Here is a 17,555-nt window from a genome sequence, read left to right on the forward strand (position 1 = left end):
AACTACACTACCTTTTGGAGGAAGGAGCCCATTCAGAGACCCTATGAATTGGAAATTGGAATCTGTTCTAAAGAACGTATATTTAGCAGCAGGAGCTGCAAATAAACAGTTTGTTTGTGGTATCTGTAGCCGGAGTTCTTGAAGTCTGCTTGGCATAAATATAGGAAGATATTGAAGAGGTCTACAATATTAAAGGCTACAGAAGTAACCCAAAGGGCTGTAGATTTGATATGTGAAGCCTCTTGCGATTTTGTCCATCTGGCTGCAAGAACCATGACATTAACAGTGACAGCCAAAAGAGCCCTATGGCTCTGCTCTTGTTCCACAGATTATTCGTCAAAGAATAGATTTTGCTTTACCCTTTGGGGGAGGAATTCTTGTTTGATGAATGATTAGATGAATAATTAGTAAGACATCTGGAGTCAGTAACTTCTACGGGACAGGAAACAGAAGATTGTTTCATTCATACTGTGTGTCAAGTCAATCACTAAGGCCAGGTCCCCAGTAGCCACTGCGGTGCGTGCTGCGGTGTGTGCGCCACACACCATTGCACTGCTCTTTATGGGGCAGGCCCCAAAGTCCGTGTGTGTGTGTGGGCATGTAAAGCGCTATAACGCGTACGCTGGCAGTTAAGAATTGTGTCTTCCCGTGCTGCGACGCGGTCACGTGTTCGGCGGGAAGCCAATGGAAGGGCAGATATGCCCCGCCATGGCCGTGCCTCCCATCATGACTGTGCCCCCTCGCGCATCCCATCGCTCCCCTAGAGACCGCAGATCACGGCTGTAACCTGTGCACGTGCCGCCAGGCGCGCGTTCAGCAGTGAGGACTGGGGCCGTAGCTAGAGATGCCAGGGCATACAGACCTGGAAACCCTATGGTAGACAGAGCGGCAGCAGAACAACAGCTCTGTTTTTTCGTGGCCTTTAAGAAGGTAATCAAAGTTCAATGTCCAGTGAAGGTTTGCTGGCCTTGTCGTCTAAACAAACAGCACTTAGAGGAAGAATTTCCAACCACATGGAGGATTGGGCCCAGACTACCACAGATGCATGGGTTCTGAAGGTAATCACAAGTGGATACAATCTAGAATTTATCTCAACACCAATCAAAAAAAAATTCACGGAATTCCCCCATTCCAAAACGTTCAACAGAAACACAGGCTTTAATACTGTGAGTGCTGGATGGATCATGCTGTCTGAGTGCCATGGCCCCTCCAGCACAGCGCGGGGGCCATTTTGCAGGAAACGGAAGAGGAGTCCTCCGTTTCCTCACTGGGAAGATTGTGTCCTGCGTTCCCATGGATTCCCATGATCTCTGCTGCGAACAAACCCTCAGTTGAGAATGACGTAGTCACTAAATCATGGGGCCTCCGGAGTGCCAGTCCCCATTGCGTAGTAACTATGTCCTTGGGCACCTACAGGGATAAAGGTAATTATTACCCATCTGTTGCTGACAATGGCAATTTCTAAGGTTTCAAAGCATCAAAGAAACTGTGGAAATTACTCAAGGCTATTTGTAGTACAGAAGACTTCGGGCGAATACAGGGCAATTTTAGACTTACGGGTATTCCTAAGAATAAGATCATTCAAGATAGTCTGTTTGATTGATGCTTCACACCATCCAACCAGGGGATTTTATGACCTCTATAGATTTAAAGGACGCATACCTTCATTGCCAAATCACACCACAAGTTCCTTAGATTTTACATTTTAGGCACCCATTTTTACTACAGAGCCCTTCCATTTGGTTTAGCGACAGCTCCGAGAACATTTACCAAGATCCAGATTTGTTGTTATCGCAGGTCTTCGAAAAAGAGGAATCGTGGTTTGCCACACCTAGACAATATGCTAATCAAAGCAGGTTCCAGTCAAGAAGTTAACAGCTCATGGAAATAGTTCGACAGGAATTGCTATATTACATATGGCTCATAAATTGATAGAAAAGTGATCTCCCACCCAGGGCCGTCTTAACAGCATTATAGGCCTCCGGGCAAAGCAGTGCACTGGGCCCTGCCTAAACAACCACTCACAGGAATAAAAATGTAAGCCGTTAATTGCCTCCCGCGAATCCGTTACAATACTCTGCTTCCATAACATTGCAAGCAATAAAAACAGCAAAATTTCTCTCGCGAATGCAGACATGCCAACTCTCCGCTACAAGTCGGAATTTTTCTCCTTCTACCGAGTTAGCGGGAGATTTGAATGTTGAGGCGGGTGATCGCAAAATTTGTGTTAAATTCTGGTCTGTGCATAGATTAGCAGGGGGCCCCTATTCTCGTGGGGCCCCCGGACAACTGCCCAGCGTGCCCATGCGGTAAGACAGCACTGCTCCCACACAGGGACTGTATTTTCTTGGCATAGGGATGAAATAAGGTGGGAACAGCCATGCTTCCACAAGAAAAAATCATCAGGGTAATATAAACAGCAGGTTACCTGAGGAAGCTACCACAGCCTACAGCACTCGACTGCATGAAAAGGCTCTGACTCTTCACCTCAACAATACAGTTAGGCCCATAGGCATCATTACATATGAGACTTCTCCAGAATAGCTTCCTAGCGTTATGAAACAAGGACTCAAAAGATCTGGCTCAGCCTATAAGATTATCCAAAGAGGCAAGAAGATTGCTGTTGAAGGAGGAAAACATGCACAACTTGAGCGAAGGATATCCTTTTAATAGATCTCCTCTGGACTGTCCTGATGACAGATGCAAATTCCATAGGGTGTGTTCACTCATCTCATTGCAGGTTAAGCAAACATAGGGGCCAATTTACTCAGCAGACACAAGATCCATCCAGGAGAATAGTCTCTAAACACATAGATCTGGTAACTACTAGCCAACTCATGGGGTTTTCCTGAAATAGACCTAATGACAATGAAGGCAAATACAAAGCTCCCAAAGGTTCTTTGCGAGAGTGAAAGACGAATGAGCGGGGCAAATAGATGCCTTAACAGCACCATGGAACATTTCCCTGGCATACGTCTTTCCGCCAATACCTCTAATTCCACGGGTCATAAGAAAAATCGCCAGAGAGCGAGCCACAGTCATTGCAATTTTCCCAATCTGTTTCGAGAGAGCATGGTATATGTATGTCTTTTTTATATAGCATAAAAAGCAATGGTAATGCTGCACACCACAAGCTAAACAAAAGATACTTGCTGTTACCGGTGCTCCTGGAACAGGGGAGTTAATGACAATGACAAGCTCCAAAGTAAGCAAAAAAGGGAGACGGTTCCAGGGCACTGCGGATTTCAAAAGAATTTATTGAACAGGCACAACGTTTCAACCACCAAGCGTGGAGATATCTTGAGAAAGACCACGCTTGGTGGTTGAAACGTTGTGCCTGTTCAATAAATTCTTTTGAAATCCGCAGTGCCCTGGAACCTTCTCCCTTTTTTTTATATAGCGCAATCCATATACATAGCACTTTACAGCAGTAATACACGTGACATAATATAACACATAATGGGAAAAGTTACTTAAAACATAAAAGTAACAATAGGAAAAGGAGGTCCTGCCCCGAAGAGCTTACAATCTAAATGATGCGGAGGTAATCAACCAATCAAGGGACCTTGGATACTTCCGACAATTCCAAATGTACACTCTCAGGCCCTATTGTTCATCTGGATCCAGCAAAACAAGGTTTAGCGGAATGGAGATTGAAGGCCTCTGGAGCAGAGAAGTGAATCTTTTGTTGAAAGCAAGAAAACCTACTCCTGGAGTATATTATAGGATCTAGAGCACATTTTCTACCTGATGCAAACCTAAGCGAACAAAGGATCAAGTGTAAATAACAGACATTCTCGAGTTTCTTAAAACCAGGTTTCACACGGGCCCATCTCTTAGTTCTTTGAAGGTACGGGTGTCAGCACTGGGAGTTCTTTTCCAAAAGCCCTTCTTAATAATGATCTAATTACTGTATATGCCTTGTTCAAGCAATCAGAAAAGTAAGTCCCTAATTTCAATAATTTGTGCAGTCCTGGGACCTAAACGTAATATTCAGTTTAATGGAGAAACCTTTAGAATCAATTGAAAGTACAATAGTAAAATGCTTAACAATGAAACAGACTTTTTTCAATTGCAATTACATCCGCCAGTTGGTAAAATCCATGTGGCTGTGTAAGAAATACAACTCTGTATTTCACGTTCTTTTTGGGGAAGTGTGACATAGAAACGCAAACACAAGTGAATATATACAAATTGTATTAATATGAACAAATCAAACTGTTGTTTCAATACTGTATATATAGCAATAAGATGAATTACGTTACAATGTTACAATTTACTCCAGTTATAAAAATGATTACATATTTATTACAAACATATAAATATTACAGATATATATATATCAACATTATCCTCCTGCTCATATCTTGTGTTGAGGAATTTCTTCACTTTATGTCAAGCCTTGTGGAGCTGCTTACTGGAACATGCTCTTCTGCTGGAAAAAGCTAACCTAACTTGTGTCGAGGAGGTTCTGTTCTAGCTGACAGATTCAATCTGTCAGTGGTGATATTGGATACCGAGGCTTGCACCTCATTACTCCAAGTTCTCTAGTTGAGTATATTGTCGCACGTTTAGGGAACTTCTTGATCTGTGTTACTTACTACAGTTGAGTTGGTTTCACAGGGTCAGCGCTGTGATGGGTCGTGGGTAGCGGTCGAATGGGTTTGCAGAAATCGCAGCAAGCTTCTTGATCAGCGGATTAGCATTCCTGTCCAGTTCTTTGTAAAATTTCTTATTGAGCTTCTTTAGATGTTCGTCCAGCATCTCGATGCCCAGCTCCCTGTGAAGGTCTGCTATTCTTGTAACAAGTGGCACGTCGGACCCAATCCGCAGCGCCTTGTTCTGTGCTTTTTGAAGAGATGATCTGTGCCGTTCGTGGCAATCGCTCCACACCGGAGAGTCGTACGTCATGGTGGGTCTGATAATCGCCTTGATCACGTTGACTTTGCTCTGGATGGACATGGTCCTTGTCTTCAGCAGGGGGTACAGTGCTGCCAGCTTGACTGTTGCCTTCTGTTGAGTCTTCTCAATGTGGTTTCTCCAGCTTAATTTGCTATCTAAGGTTACTCCTAGGTAAGAGCTGCTGGTCTCCCATTTGATGGCCTCTCCATTGAGGCTGATTGGCGGGTGCTCCTTGATCTTCTTTCTGGTAAACAGTGTAGCTGTGGTCTTGCTGGAGTTCAGTCCAATTTGCCAGTCGCTGTACCATGATGACAGCTTGTCCAGAGCTGTTTGGATGTTCTTAGCTACTTCCACTAACTTGTGTCACAGCTCTCTGGGCTTTAAATACCAGTTTGGGGGTCTTGCTCGCTGAACCATTGATTAAGATCTTAATCAGTTTCTTTGAAACAGTTTGTCGCATACAGTAACTGAGGGAGAGATCTCATTGAATTGTTAATCAAATGTTTAGAACAGCGTTTGTTTCTTGCATACAGTTAACAAAGGGAGAGGTCTCATTGATATGTTAATTGAATCTTTGTCTGAGTTTCACCTGGTATCCTAACATCTGTTCAGACAAAGGCATGTAAGATACAGACATATAAATATATATTTAATCAGGTACTGTAAATACATAGACTATATATATATATATATATATATATATGTCAGACTGGTTGCGGTATAAAATCAGTTTATGATGAAATTACGAACTTCAATTCTTACAGCTGTAGAACCATTTACAATTGCGCACTAGGATAAGGTAGTCCTTAGGACAGACACAACATTTTTACCTAAAGTGATATCCAAATTTTATCTGAATTTGGACATCATTTTGCCATCTTTTTCCCAAACCCAGTCAACTCTAAAGAGCAAATATGGAATAGTCTTGACTTAGTAAGATTAACAAAAATGTACCTAGACGAAAGCAGAAGTTTCAGAAAACAGACAGATTATTGGGAATAAGACAGGTATAAAAGAAAGGTTGCCTAGCATCTAAAAACACCATTGCTTTTTGGATTAAAAAGTGTTAGAAAGACGCTGATACTCAGAGGATTAGGGCACCAAAAATGTTGACCGCTCGTTCTACTAGAGCAATGGCTGTATTTTGAGTGCAAAAAGCTAAAGCAACTCCAGAGATGTTATGTAAGGCCTCAGTAATGTCTTTAGTACACACATTAACTCAATTCCACAAAATAGATGTACAAGCCTCAGCAGAAGCAATGTTCGGCCACAAGGTTTTGCATACTCTAATTAGCCAACGTGTACATAATGGATACGTAGATGCATATCTCTTTTTTTGCTTTGTACATCCCAGGGATTTTGTACAGTACTTCCTATTTGTGTCTGACTGCCATGGACGGAAAAGAGTAAAACTGCAGAATTATTCTTACCTGTAATGTTCTTTCCTCGAGCCCTCTATTGCGGTATTACTTCCCTCCCCCTCGTGTCTTGTCCATCGGTGTGGGGAGTCTGGTGTATCGCTTCAGCTTGGGGGAAACCATAGGACACGGATGGAAAGGAGGAGAAACCTTATATAGGGGAGGAGCTGGAAATTTTCTTTTACCTGTCCCGCTCAGCTGAGGGAGGACTTAACCCACTCATGTCCGACTGCCAGGAACGGCTCCGAGAAATAAAACGATCAGTAAGAATAATTCTTCCGTTTAAAACAATAAAATAAAAAGCAGAACAAGCGCAGGGGGCAAGATACTAAAATCATGCCATCTAATTGTATCTTTTTAATACACTACATGTTTTGGGGTTCTGTTAGACCAGCTGTACCTAGAAAACAGAAAGTTATTTTGTGTGGTAAGCTGCATGGGTTACGGAACTTCCATAGGAATTGATTGGAAGTACCTCCGCCTAGCACCAGTATGGTAACTCCAGTAGTACCTATTTTTATGTGCTAAATGTTGGTCTGCTAGCTAACATATAAGTAAAACTTATAGGTTTCTGGGAAGACTTGCTGCTTTAATGTATAGGGAATGTTAATTTTGCATACTGTAGGAGTGGTGCACTGATATACAGTATGTAAAGGCATGTTTATAAAAGGGGAGGTGTGTGCATATGAAGGGATGGTACATTCAAACATAGAAGAGGTACATTCATATCTGCAAGGGTATACCTATAAAGAGGGAGCTGTGTTAATATAAAGGGAAGGTGGTGCTTTGCATGCAGGTTTGTCCTTGAGTTAGACAGGTTGTAGAATCTTTGTATCAAGGCTGAGAAAATGTGCTGTGACACTGTGCTTTCCATGTCAAAGCTTATTAATCCTGTTTCTTATGTTTGATGCAGATCGTTAACAGGGAAGATTTACTCAGCCTCCGAACTGGCAGTGTTTGTTTGCTGAGAAAAGGGGGCCTATTCTCCTCATGTCTAATTTCATGCCTAGTGCTATTAAGCACGCACGGCTGGCACTAAACAAATAAACCAAAAATACCTAATGATACACTATAGTATAGAACAAGAAAATAGGGGGGGGGGGCGGAGGTACCCAGCACTCAAATGAGAAAAATAAAGTAAATGACAAATATGTTATAAAGAGATTTTACTGTGATATTGCCACAATATGACCACACCATATGTATAGATAATCTCAAAGGTCAGCAATATACGTACAACTGTGAGTAACAGCAAATTGAGTGGGAGAACACAGGGTGGGGGAAGGGAAAGGAATAGGGAAACGACAAGGGAAAAGGGGGACAGATCAAGACAAATAAGGGGGGCAATGTTTTGGGGCGGAGTGCCCCTTCTTTTGGCCCGTTCCCCGAGATCACAGTGATCAAGGGTACTTCCCTTAAGTCCTACAGTATATGGACGGTAACTCCCAACACACTGAACAACTAAAAACAAAATACACAATATGGCAACCTATAAAATAATCTTGTGATCCAAGAGTGGTCACTAGTAAATGTATGCCCAAACCAGGCTAGTGGCAATTAGACCAACCAACTGTCTCAAGGATAACCGGTATTTAGCAGAGATAATCTCAAGCAACAATGCTATATAAGACAGTAATGAAGGGGTTAATAACAAAACTGCTACAGGCTCAGCAAGCCAATAATATCGTAGAATTAGAGCCAGATAGGCATAAGGTATAACCAGCACTGAGAGGCTCAAAGGGATCACGTGCACCCAGAAGGGGCACCGCGCCCTGAAACGTTGCTCCCCCTATTTGTGTAAATCCCTCCCCCTTTCCCCTTGTCGTTTCCCTATTCCTTTCCCTTCCCCCACCCTGTGTTCTCCCACTCCATTTGCTGTTACTCACAGTTGTACGTATATTGCTGACCTTTGCGATTATCTATACATATTGTGTGGTCATATTGTGGCAATATCACAGTAAAATCTCTTTATAACATATTTGTAATTTACTTTATTTTTCTCATTTGAGTGCTGTGTACCCCCCATTTCTTGTTCTATATTGTCCTTTGGGAGGGAATAGGGTCCCTCCAGGTTCCCGTGCACCCCAGTCTTGTTTTACTCCCCTATATTCTTAGCGTGCTGTTTAAACCATATACCTAATGATACACTGCGGTATTAATGTCTGCTGTAATGAAAAGCACTGGGACAAGATCACTCACTTGTGCCCCAACCCTCTGTGCCCTCCCCTCAGATTCAGGTGATCAGTTTTGTCACCGAGCAAAACTGGGATTCCCTGGAGGTTTTCGATGGCGGGGACAATACGGCCTCCATGCTGGGGAGCTTCTCAGGTACTGACCATGGCGAGCTTCACTGGGAATTTTGTGCATGACGTTCTCCGTTCAGACGCCACGCAGGTTCAAAGGCGCAGCTTACAAAGCATACAGGCAAAACCCAAAAAGTTGTATTCACTTTATCAATGTAACCATATTCAATCAGCTAATTTTCTTCATTTTTTTATTTTAATGTATAAAAAAAAAAATTGTGTTTCCACTCTCACTGGGTTAGATACACAGACGGTCCTCGGTTATCCGCTTGAATCCATCCCGCAAACCGCCGTCAGATTGCGGATCCAATGTTAATCCGTGGCAGTGAGCGTCGGATAATCCATTCAAATTATGCGTTCAGCAGAATACATTATCTGGCATCGGATAAACCATTCGACGGATAACTGACCACCTGTATTTATAATCTTTTCTGGTAATCAAAGCCCTTCTTGCCCTGTATCTCTTTGGCTGGTGATGGCAGCAGAATTAATTTAAACTAATCAACTAAAGGGGGAAAGTGTGGATGAACAATCTGCCTGTAGTTACATGAGGTGACAAACAGGCTTATTACAGATCTGTGGTTACTATAAAGAGTTCTAAAAACGATTAAAAAAAAAAAACCTAGACTTGTCTGATTTAATCAGTAACCTATTAAATGTGCCACTGCCATTAGTTAACTTTTATCCTATTAGGGCTTGCCCCTTTAATATCTATTTTGAGTATGCAAGAAAGTGGTGAAGGCTGGAAGTGTACAGAGATACTCGCGGTCATTATAGAGGGCCCTGTGGCAGGGAGTAGCTTCATTTTGTACCCTGGCCTATTCCATCCCTACAGAATCTCCAGTGCAGGGAATAAAATGAGCTGGGCATGTTATTATAATGCCATCTCACAATGTACGCCTGTCTTCCTTTCATTTGTAGGGACGACGGTGCCTGCATTACTGAACAGCACTTCAAACCACCTCTATCTGCATTTCTTCTCTGATATCAGTGTGTCTGCAGCCGGCTTCCACCTGGAGTATAAAAGTAAGATGAGGCCATTCATGTCTGCCTGTCTTGTATTGTGCTGCCCTGTGTCTGATGTGCGGTGCCGGAGCTGTAAGTGAGGAGACAGTCTGCACAGGTGCACAGGGAGCTGTGCGCAAGCTGAGCAATCCTCACTTGGAGCTAGTCTGGCTCATTGGAATGATAGTGTCAGTCTCACTTATTAGAAGGCAGTCTCACTCTTAATCATGTATTGTACTTCAAAACAAGATTGCACTAAACTCAACTCTCTTCTCTGTGGTTGTACAGTATGTATCAATAATTGCAGGTACAGTACTAGCACTTTAACTGAGATTATTGGGGGGGGGGGGGGGGGGATATCTTACATATATAGAAATGGTTGACCGCCTACGACAATGCTCTTCTTAAGGACTATTGCACTTTTTATTCAGTATAACTTATACAGATGTATTCACATAATGCTCATCTATATACTCATATAACATATACCCTTTTCAAGCTGTGTCCAGTGTATTCCTAATCATATCTAGTGCCCTGTTTGTCCTGAAATGAGACACCGTAACTTTGAGCTATTGCATTAGCACTTGCACTTCTCAGTCCTGTGTCACTTGAAGACATACTGAAGGTTACCTTGCAGTGACAGCTGTTACAGCTGTCACTCTTACATTAGTTTGGGCAGCTAATGCAGAGTGTTACTGGTACAGGAGGAATGCAGACTTCCAACCCCACCCTGACAGAGCTCTGAGCTGCCAGCCCCACCCTGACAAACCCCTGAGCTGCCAGCCCCACCCTGACAGAGCTCTGAGCTGCCAGCCCCACCCTGACAGAGCTCTGAGCTGCCAGCCCCACCCTGACAGAGCTCTGAGCTGCCAGCCCCACCCTGACAAACCCCTGAGCTGCCAGCCCCACCCTCACAGAGCTCTGAGCTGCCAGCCCCACCCTGACAGAGCTCTGAGCTGCCAGCCCCACCCTGACAGAGCTCTGAGCTGCCAGCCCCACCCTCACAGAGCTCTGAGCTGCCAGCCCCACCCTCACAGAGCTCTGAGCTTCCAGCCCCACCCTCACAGAGCTCTGAGCTTCCAGCCCCACCCTCACAGAGCTCTGAGCTGCCAGCCCCACCCTCACAGAGCTCTGAGCTGCCAGCCCCACCCTCACAGAGCTCTGAGCTGCCAGCCCCACCCTCACAGAGCTCTGAGCTGCCAGCCCCACCCTCACAGAGCTCTGAGCTGCCAGCCCCACCCTCACAGAGCTCTGAGATGCCATGTTAATCCTCACTCTGCTCTGAACTGGCACTATGTGTTAACAAAAAGGGGAGACCTGGCAAATAACCTTCTGTGACTTGTAGCTGATCCCTGAACCACTGATTAGGCTGGAGTGGAGCAGAGTTTACACACAGTCTTACATCCCATTAGGAAAGTTGTCGCATATGTTTTAACTGCAAAGTGCCTCCTGCTCCCTTAACCTTTTAGATAGCAGAGGATAGTGCTGTGCATTTTGGTACGCAATTGGTTGTGTGTTGCTAGCGGTCTGCTCTCAGCACAGCTGCTTATACAGTACATGATCAGTACCTGTTCTGTACATGTGTTTCTAGCTGCCCCCTCTATGGGATCAGTATTTCTTTTCTGTGTGTATTATTAGCTGTCGGCCTCTCCAGCTGCCCAGAACCAGCGGTACCCGGTAACGGAGTGAAGAGCGGAGAGAGATACTTGGTGAATGATGTGGTTTCCTTCCAGTGTGAGCCAGGATACGCTCTGCAGGTACTTGCCCAGGGGAAAAGAGCGGGTTCGCAGCACCTACTGTGTGATAAGAGGGTATCTCACACAGAGTATTTCTGACACGGACTTGAAGTCCTGTAAGCTAAGAATCCCTCTCATCACAAAAGAACGGTGCCAGTAACCCTCTTATGCTATTACAGAGCATGGTCTCATACCTCACTTGTTACAATCTGGACCATATTTACTAAGCAGTACTACTCAAAACACCTTCCATCACAGCCTAGTAAATATAGCCATTTGTATGACGCTGTCTTCCAACAAGGAATGTATCTTATAGAGTAGCAAATATGGCTTGATAGCTTTAAGTGCTGCTTATTTTTATATTGTTTAAATGTGGTTATTATTATTATTAGGAATTGTAATGTTTTCTAGATCTTTTTCTTAACCCTTTGCTGCCCAGTGATATATCTATGTTATAGAGAGCATGTTGCAGGCCTCCATGACACTGAAAGGGTTCTCTCAGGAGAAGATGATGTCCTTGGATTGTCCTGATCCATTCATGGTCTCAATCTTTCTTTCTCCCTGCAGGGTCATTCTCATATCTCCTGTATGCCGGGCACAGTCAGACGTTGGAACTACCCTCCCCCTCTGTGCATCGGTATCAATACATTTATATACTGTTAATATATATATATATCATAGCAGTCTTAACTCTAACAGTGTCAATGTGTGTGCATAGTGCGTGTGTGATGCAGAGCAATGTGTGTCGAATTTAGATCAATGTGTGTGTAATGCAGTGCTGTGTTGCAGAGCTATTTGTCTGTAATGTAGTGCTATGTGTGTGTGGTGCACGGCTCTGTATGTGTGTAATGCAGAGCTCTGTGTGTGTGTAACCCACAACTGTGTGTTATGTAGAGCAGTATGTGTTATGCAGAGCTGTGTGTGTGTGATGCAGGGCTGTGAGTGTGTTTAGTGCAGTGCTGTGGGTGTGTGTGATGCAGGGCTGTGGGTGTGTTTAGTGCAGTGCTGTGGGTGTGTGTGATGCAGGGCTGTGAGTGTGTTTAGTGCAGTGCTGTGGGCGGGTGTAATGAAGGGCTGTGAGTGTGTTTAGTGCAGCGCTGTGGGCGGGTGTAATGCAGGGCTGTGAGTGTGTTTAGTGCAGCGCTGTGGGCGGGTGTAATGCAGGGCTGTGAGTGTGTTTAGTGCAGCGCTGTGGGCGGGTGTAATGCAGGGCTGTGAGTGTGTTTAGTGCAGCGCTGTGGGCGGGTGTAATGCAGGGCTGTGAGTGTGTTTAGTGCAGCGCTGTGGGCGGGTGTAATGCAGATCTGTGTGTCTATGTGCAGATCACTGCATTCCATGCCTTCCAATCAGTGGTGCGGTATAGGTGGGATGCATGTGTACTGTATCTCTGTTTGCATGGCACATCTGCCCTGTATACTGATGCTCGCTGCCCTCACATACCCCCTGCCTGTCTAACACTCCTACCGAATCCTGCTCTTCATACACAGCTCAGTGTGGAGGGATCTTGGAGGAGATGGAAGGTGTTATCCTGAGTCCAGGATCTCCGGGGAACTATCCCAGCAACTTGGACTGCACCTGGAAGATCTCCCTGCCTGTGGGCTTCGGTGAGTGACAGCTCTGTCACGTCATATACAGCAAGGCTCAGCATAACATCACACTTTCAACCGGATAGCTGGAGATTCTATAGCTGGATGGATTGATAGAGATTGGATGGATTGATAGAGATTGAGTGGATAGATAGAGATTGGGTGGATAGATAGAGATTGGGTGGATAGATAGAGATTGGGTGGATAGATAGAGATTGGGTGGATAGATAGATATTGGGTGGATAGATAGAGATTGGGTAGATAGATAGAGATTGGGTGGATAGATAGAGATTGTATGGATAGATAGAGTAGGATAGGTAGGGATTGGGTGTATAGATAGATGGAGATTAGGTGGATAGCTAGATAGAGATTGGATGGATAGATAGAGATTGGATGGATGGATGGATGGATAGAGATTGGATGTATAGATAGATTGGATAGGTGGATGGATGGATAGTTTGGATGGATGGATTGTGTGGGTGGATGGAGAGATTGGGTAGATGGAGAGATTGGATGGATATATAGATAGAGATTGGATGGATGGATAGATAGATCGATTGGATAGATAGATTTGATAGATTAGATAGATAGAGATTGGATGGATAGATAGAGATTGGAAGGATAGATGGATAGATTGGGTGGATGGATAGATGATGGATAGATAGAGATTGGATGGATGGATAGATAGATTGGATAGATAGATAAATTGGACGGATAGATAGATTGGATGGATAGATAGATTGGATGGATAGATAGATTGGATGGATAGATAGAGATTGGTTAGATAGACATTGGATGGATAGATAGTGATTGGATGGATGGATGGATGGATAGATTGATAGATGGATAGATGGATAGATGGATAGATGGATGGATGGATAGATGGATGGATGTATAGATGGATGGATAGATGGATGGATAGATAGATGGATGGATGGATGGATGGATGGATAGATGGATGGATGGATAGATGGATAGATGGATAGATGGATGGAAGGTTGGATAGATGGAAGGTAGGATAGATAGGTAGGTAGGTAGGTAGGTAGGTTGGATAGATGGATGGATGGATTGATAAATGGATAGATAGGATAGATATATAGATAGATAGATAGATAGATAGATAGATAGATAGATAGATAGATAGATAGATAGATAGAGATTGGATTGATACAGAGATTGGATGGATAGATAGAGATTGGATGGATAGACAGACATTATTGTGTTTACTATCCATTTTCTCTCCTCGCCACATGCTTCTTTATTAAATCATCCATCATTTTTCTCTATTGGGTAGAATTATTGATGTATAAATCCCCTTTCCCCTTCTTTTACAATGTCCTTTTAACAGAAAATGGACATACAAAGTGACACGGCCCTGATAGCTTTACATTCTTTTTTTTCTATTTCCACCAAAGAGAGAGTAAATGGAGCAATGTGAAGATTAAATATGAATCTGAGAGGTGGTCAACACGTGGAATTAATTGTGTGCATGATACTGAGCACAACGTGGGTTTCCTAGCGAATTAAAACAGGGTATTTGTTCACTCAGTGTTATAATGGGCCGAGAATCTCCTGCACTTCCATTCCCCCTGTGGATTTATCATCTGCAGGTTGTAATCACTGATGTTCCTGTCACTAGGAGGTGGCAAGTGCCTTTCTGAATATGGAAATACACGTTAATATAGACGTAATTTGAACGTTAAAAAGTCTAAATTTCGACGTAGAAGCATAGACGTTAAAGACGACTTGAAAAAACTATTCTGACATTTCCCTCCTGGTAGGATGGTCCATGGATACACTACTAGCATTTATCTTTCTCCGGAAAAGAAATCCTTCTCTCCTGCACCCTATTAATACTCTTGATATATATGAAAGATTCTATGCATGTATGGTGTGTATATGTATATATAGAGATAGATAGGATGATTGGTTAACTGACTGATTGATCATGGTAGACAGAGATAGACAAATGTACTGACGGATAAAGATGATAGATAAATGATGAATAGACTATATTGGATAGATACATGCATATTTTATACTAGTTTTGCAGCATGATCTCTCCCATTCCTGTTCTTATCCCAGGAGCTCACATTCAGTTCCTCAGCTTCTCCAGTGAAGCCAACCATGACTTTGTGGAGATACGGAATGGCCCCCACGAGACGAGCGGAGTGATTGGCCGGTTCAGCGGCGCGGAGAACCCCAGCTCCCTGCTCTCTACTTCCCATGAGACCACTGTGTATTTTCACAGCGACCACTCGCAGAACAAGCAGGGATTTAAACTGGAGTACCAGGGTGAGGAGAGAGGGGTTTACAGATCATGAATAAGTACTGTATTACTAGACTACAGCAGAACTAAGTATTGTATTAGGGTAAGGGAAAAGGAGGGACCTATAGAGCATAGCTAAGCACTGTATTACTATGCTAGGGACAGGGGTAATATAGATCACTAATCTAGTGGAGAGGGAGTGGCTCAGTGAGTAACAACACTGACTGGCACTGAGAGTTTGAAACAAGGGGGAGCCTGGTTTAATTCCCGGTGTCGGCTCCTTGTGACCTTGGGCAAGTCACTTTATCTCCCTGTGCCTCAGGCACCAAAACATAGATTGTAAGCTCCACGGGGCGTACAACAAGCAGCGCTATACAAGAACATGCTATTATTATTATTACTTATAAGTACTGTATTACTTGGGTAAGGAGGGAGGGACCTATAGAGCATAGCTAAGTACTGTATTACTAGGGTAAGGACAGAGAGACTTGCCACTGTGTTGCCACGTATAACGAGAGATGTGTAGAACAGTACAAAGGCACAGATAGTGTTTTACCAAGGTAATTGGGTTAACCCGCAGAGCATTGGTAAGTGACTAAGGGCTCATTTCTATATACTCTGAAGTGGTCGTTTTCAGCCACAAATCCCCATTGATTTCAATATGAGCTTTCATCTGAAACGTCCCAACGGCAGCTTCGGAGTATATGAAAGTGACCCCATATGCTTTGTAATCTATTCTATGCAGTTTCTAACCAGGGTGCTGTGTCACCTAAGGGAGCCTCAAAAGTCCCTGCAGGGTTCCCTGTGGGAAATGCACGAGGATGTGGTTTTATTGTGTTGCGGTTGGAAGGTTTTGAGTCACATTTAAAATAACAGACAAACAGGAATTTATAGTTACATTTACGGACTCCGTTGGCATAATAAGACTCTTAGGAAATAGAAAATGTAAACTTCAGCAGTGTTTGGGCATCAACGGTCAGCTTCAAACAACTTCTCCTGAACTTTACTATGGACATACTATACCGATGGGCATTTTCTCAATTCGATCATATTAGGATCCTTGGGAGCAATGGTTCGACAAAGGTATTAACAAGCAGTATATAATCAAGCAGGTTATAGGGTTTCATGTTTCCTCGAATTCTACCCCTGCTTTACAGGATAACCCCCATATCCTAACTTTGTTTCTCCCTGCATAATATTGCTCTCATGTTCACTCCGCAGCCTATGAGCTCCAGGAGTGTCCCGACCCAGAACCTTTCGCTCACGGCGTGGTGAGAGGGGCCGGTTACAATGTGGGACAGTCCATTTCCTTCGAGTGTCTCCCTGGGTACCAGCTAATTGGTCATCCTGTCCTAACATGTCAGCATGGCACCAACAGGAACTGGGACCACCCGTTTCCCCAGTGTGAGGGTAGGTCTTCCTGGGCAGTGCACCATTGTGGGAGCTATATACCTTGTTCAGTGTGCTGTGAAGCTGTATTCCCTGTACTGATTTTAGTCCCATTCATTTGTATAGAGCTGAGCTTACTTGTGGCATTTAAGTTTGGGGCCCGTTCTAAGATACGCAGATTGCATAGTGGACTTGATCTAAAAGGGCCCTCATCTGAGCCGAGCCCATTTAGACTTCCCACCAAAGACTACAAAGTGCTACATTTAACATGGACTGGTTAAAAGTGCAGGTCCTGATAGAAAAGCAACAGTTGGAAAACCGCTTATGAATGTCATTTTCTTCTGCAAAGAATAACCTTGGAGAGAGACCTGGGAACAACCTGTACACGATCATTTCATCTATAAAGAACGTTTATATTGGTACATTTAATATGTTTCACAGCCTACAGTACAGCTATTGTGCCATTGTCCTCCTCATAGACATGGAATCAGACTTCAATTGGAAGTTTATTTGTTTTAAATTGGGGAGTAAGGATGGGTGGTTGCTTGTCAATAAAGTGTTTATTCAAGCTTCAGCCAACCCTGTTCCTGTTAGAGGGCCAATAAAGATAAGGTGGGAGGATAGGGGGGCTTTGCCTGTGCATACTCCTGTTCAGCACATAATGATCTCATACTAAAGGGAGCAGCCAAAAACAAATTAACGGATCTCCCATGTCTCAGCTCACCATGTTCACACACTAACATAAAAAATAATTCATGTTTGTTTTGGGATTTTTGCACCAAAAAAAATGTCAATCCCATAGGTGTAACCACTTAAAGCTTCAGTTCAAGCTGCTGAAACAAAAAAAATATTTTCAATATGTGCATCAATACAGCCTGCACACTGACAAGTGATTAGCTAAGCTGCAGATCAATCCGTTCTCCTGTAATCGATCGCTTGCTCTGGGT

At 43.6% G+C, this 17,555-nt stretch overlaps 1 protein-coding gene across 1 annotated transcript in view; it reads left to right on the forward strand.

The window, feature by feature from the left end:
* Positions 1-17,555, forward strand: part of CSMD2 (CUB and Sushi multiple domains 2) — a 701,191-nt gene that overhangs the window by 619,480 nt on the left and 64,156 nt on the right. Inside the window, 7 exon segments of the mRNA XM_075604612.1 lie at positions 8,552-8,648; positions 9,545-9,649; positions 11,267-11,385; positions 11,932-12,001; positions 12,852-12,968; positions 15,036-15,245; positions 16,441-16,629. Of these exon segments, the coding sequence (XP_075460727.1) occupies positions 8,552-8,648; positions 9,545-9,649; positions 11,267-11,385; positions 11,932-12,001; positions 12,852-12,968; positions 15,036-15,245; positions 16,441-16,629 (907 nt within the window).

This window comes from Ascaphus truei, chromosome 6 (assembly GCF_040206685.1).
Source record: "Ascaphus truei isolate aAscTru1 chromosome 6, aAscTru1.hap1, whole genome shotgun sequence".
NCBI lineage: Eukaryota > Metazoa > Chordata > Amphibia > Anura > Ascaphidae > Ascaphus > Ascaphus truei.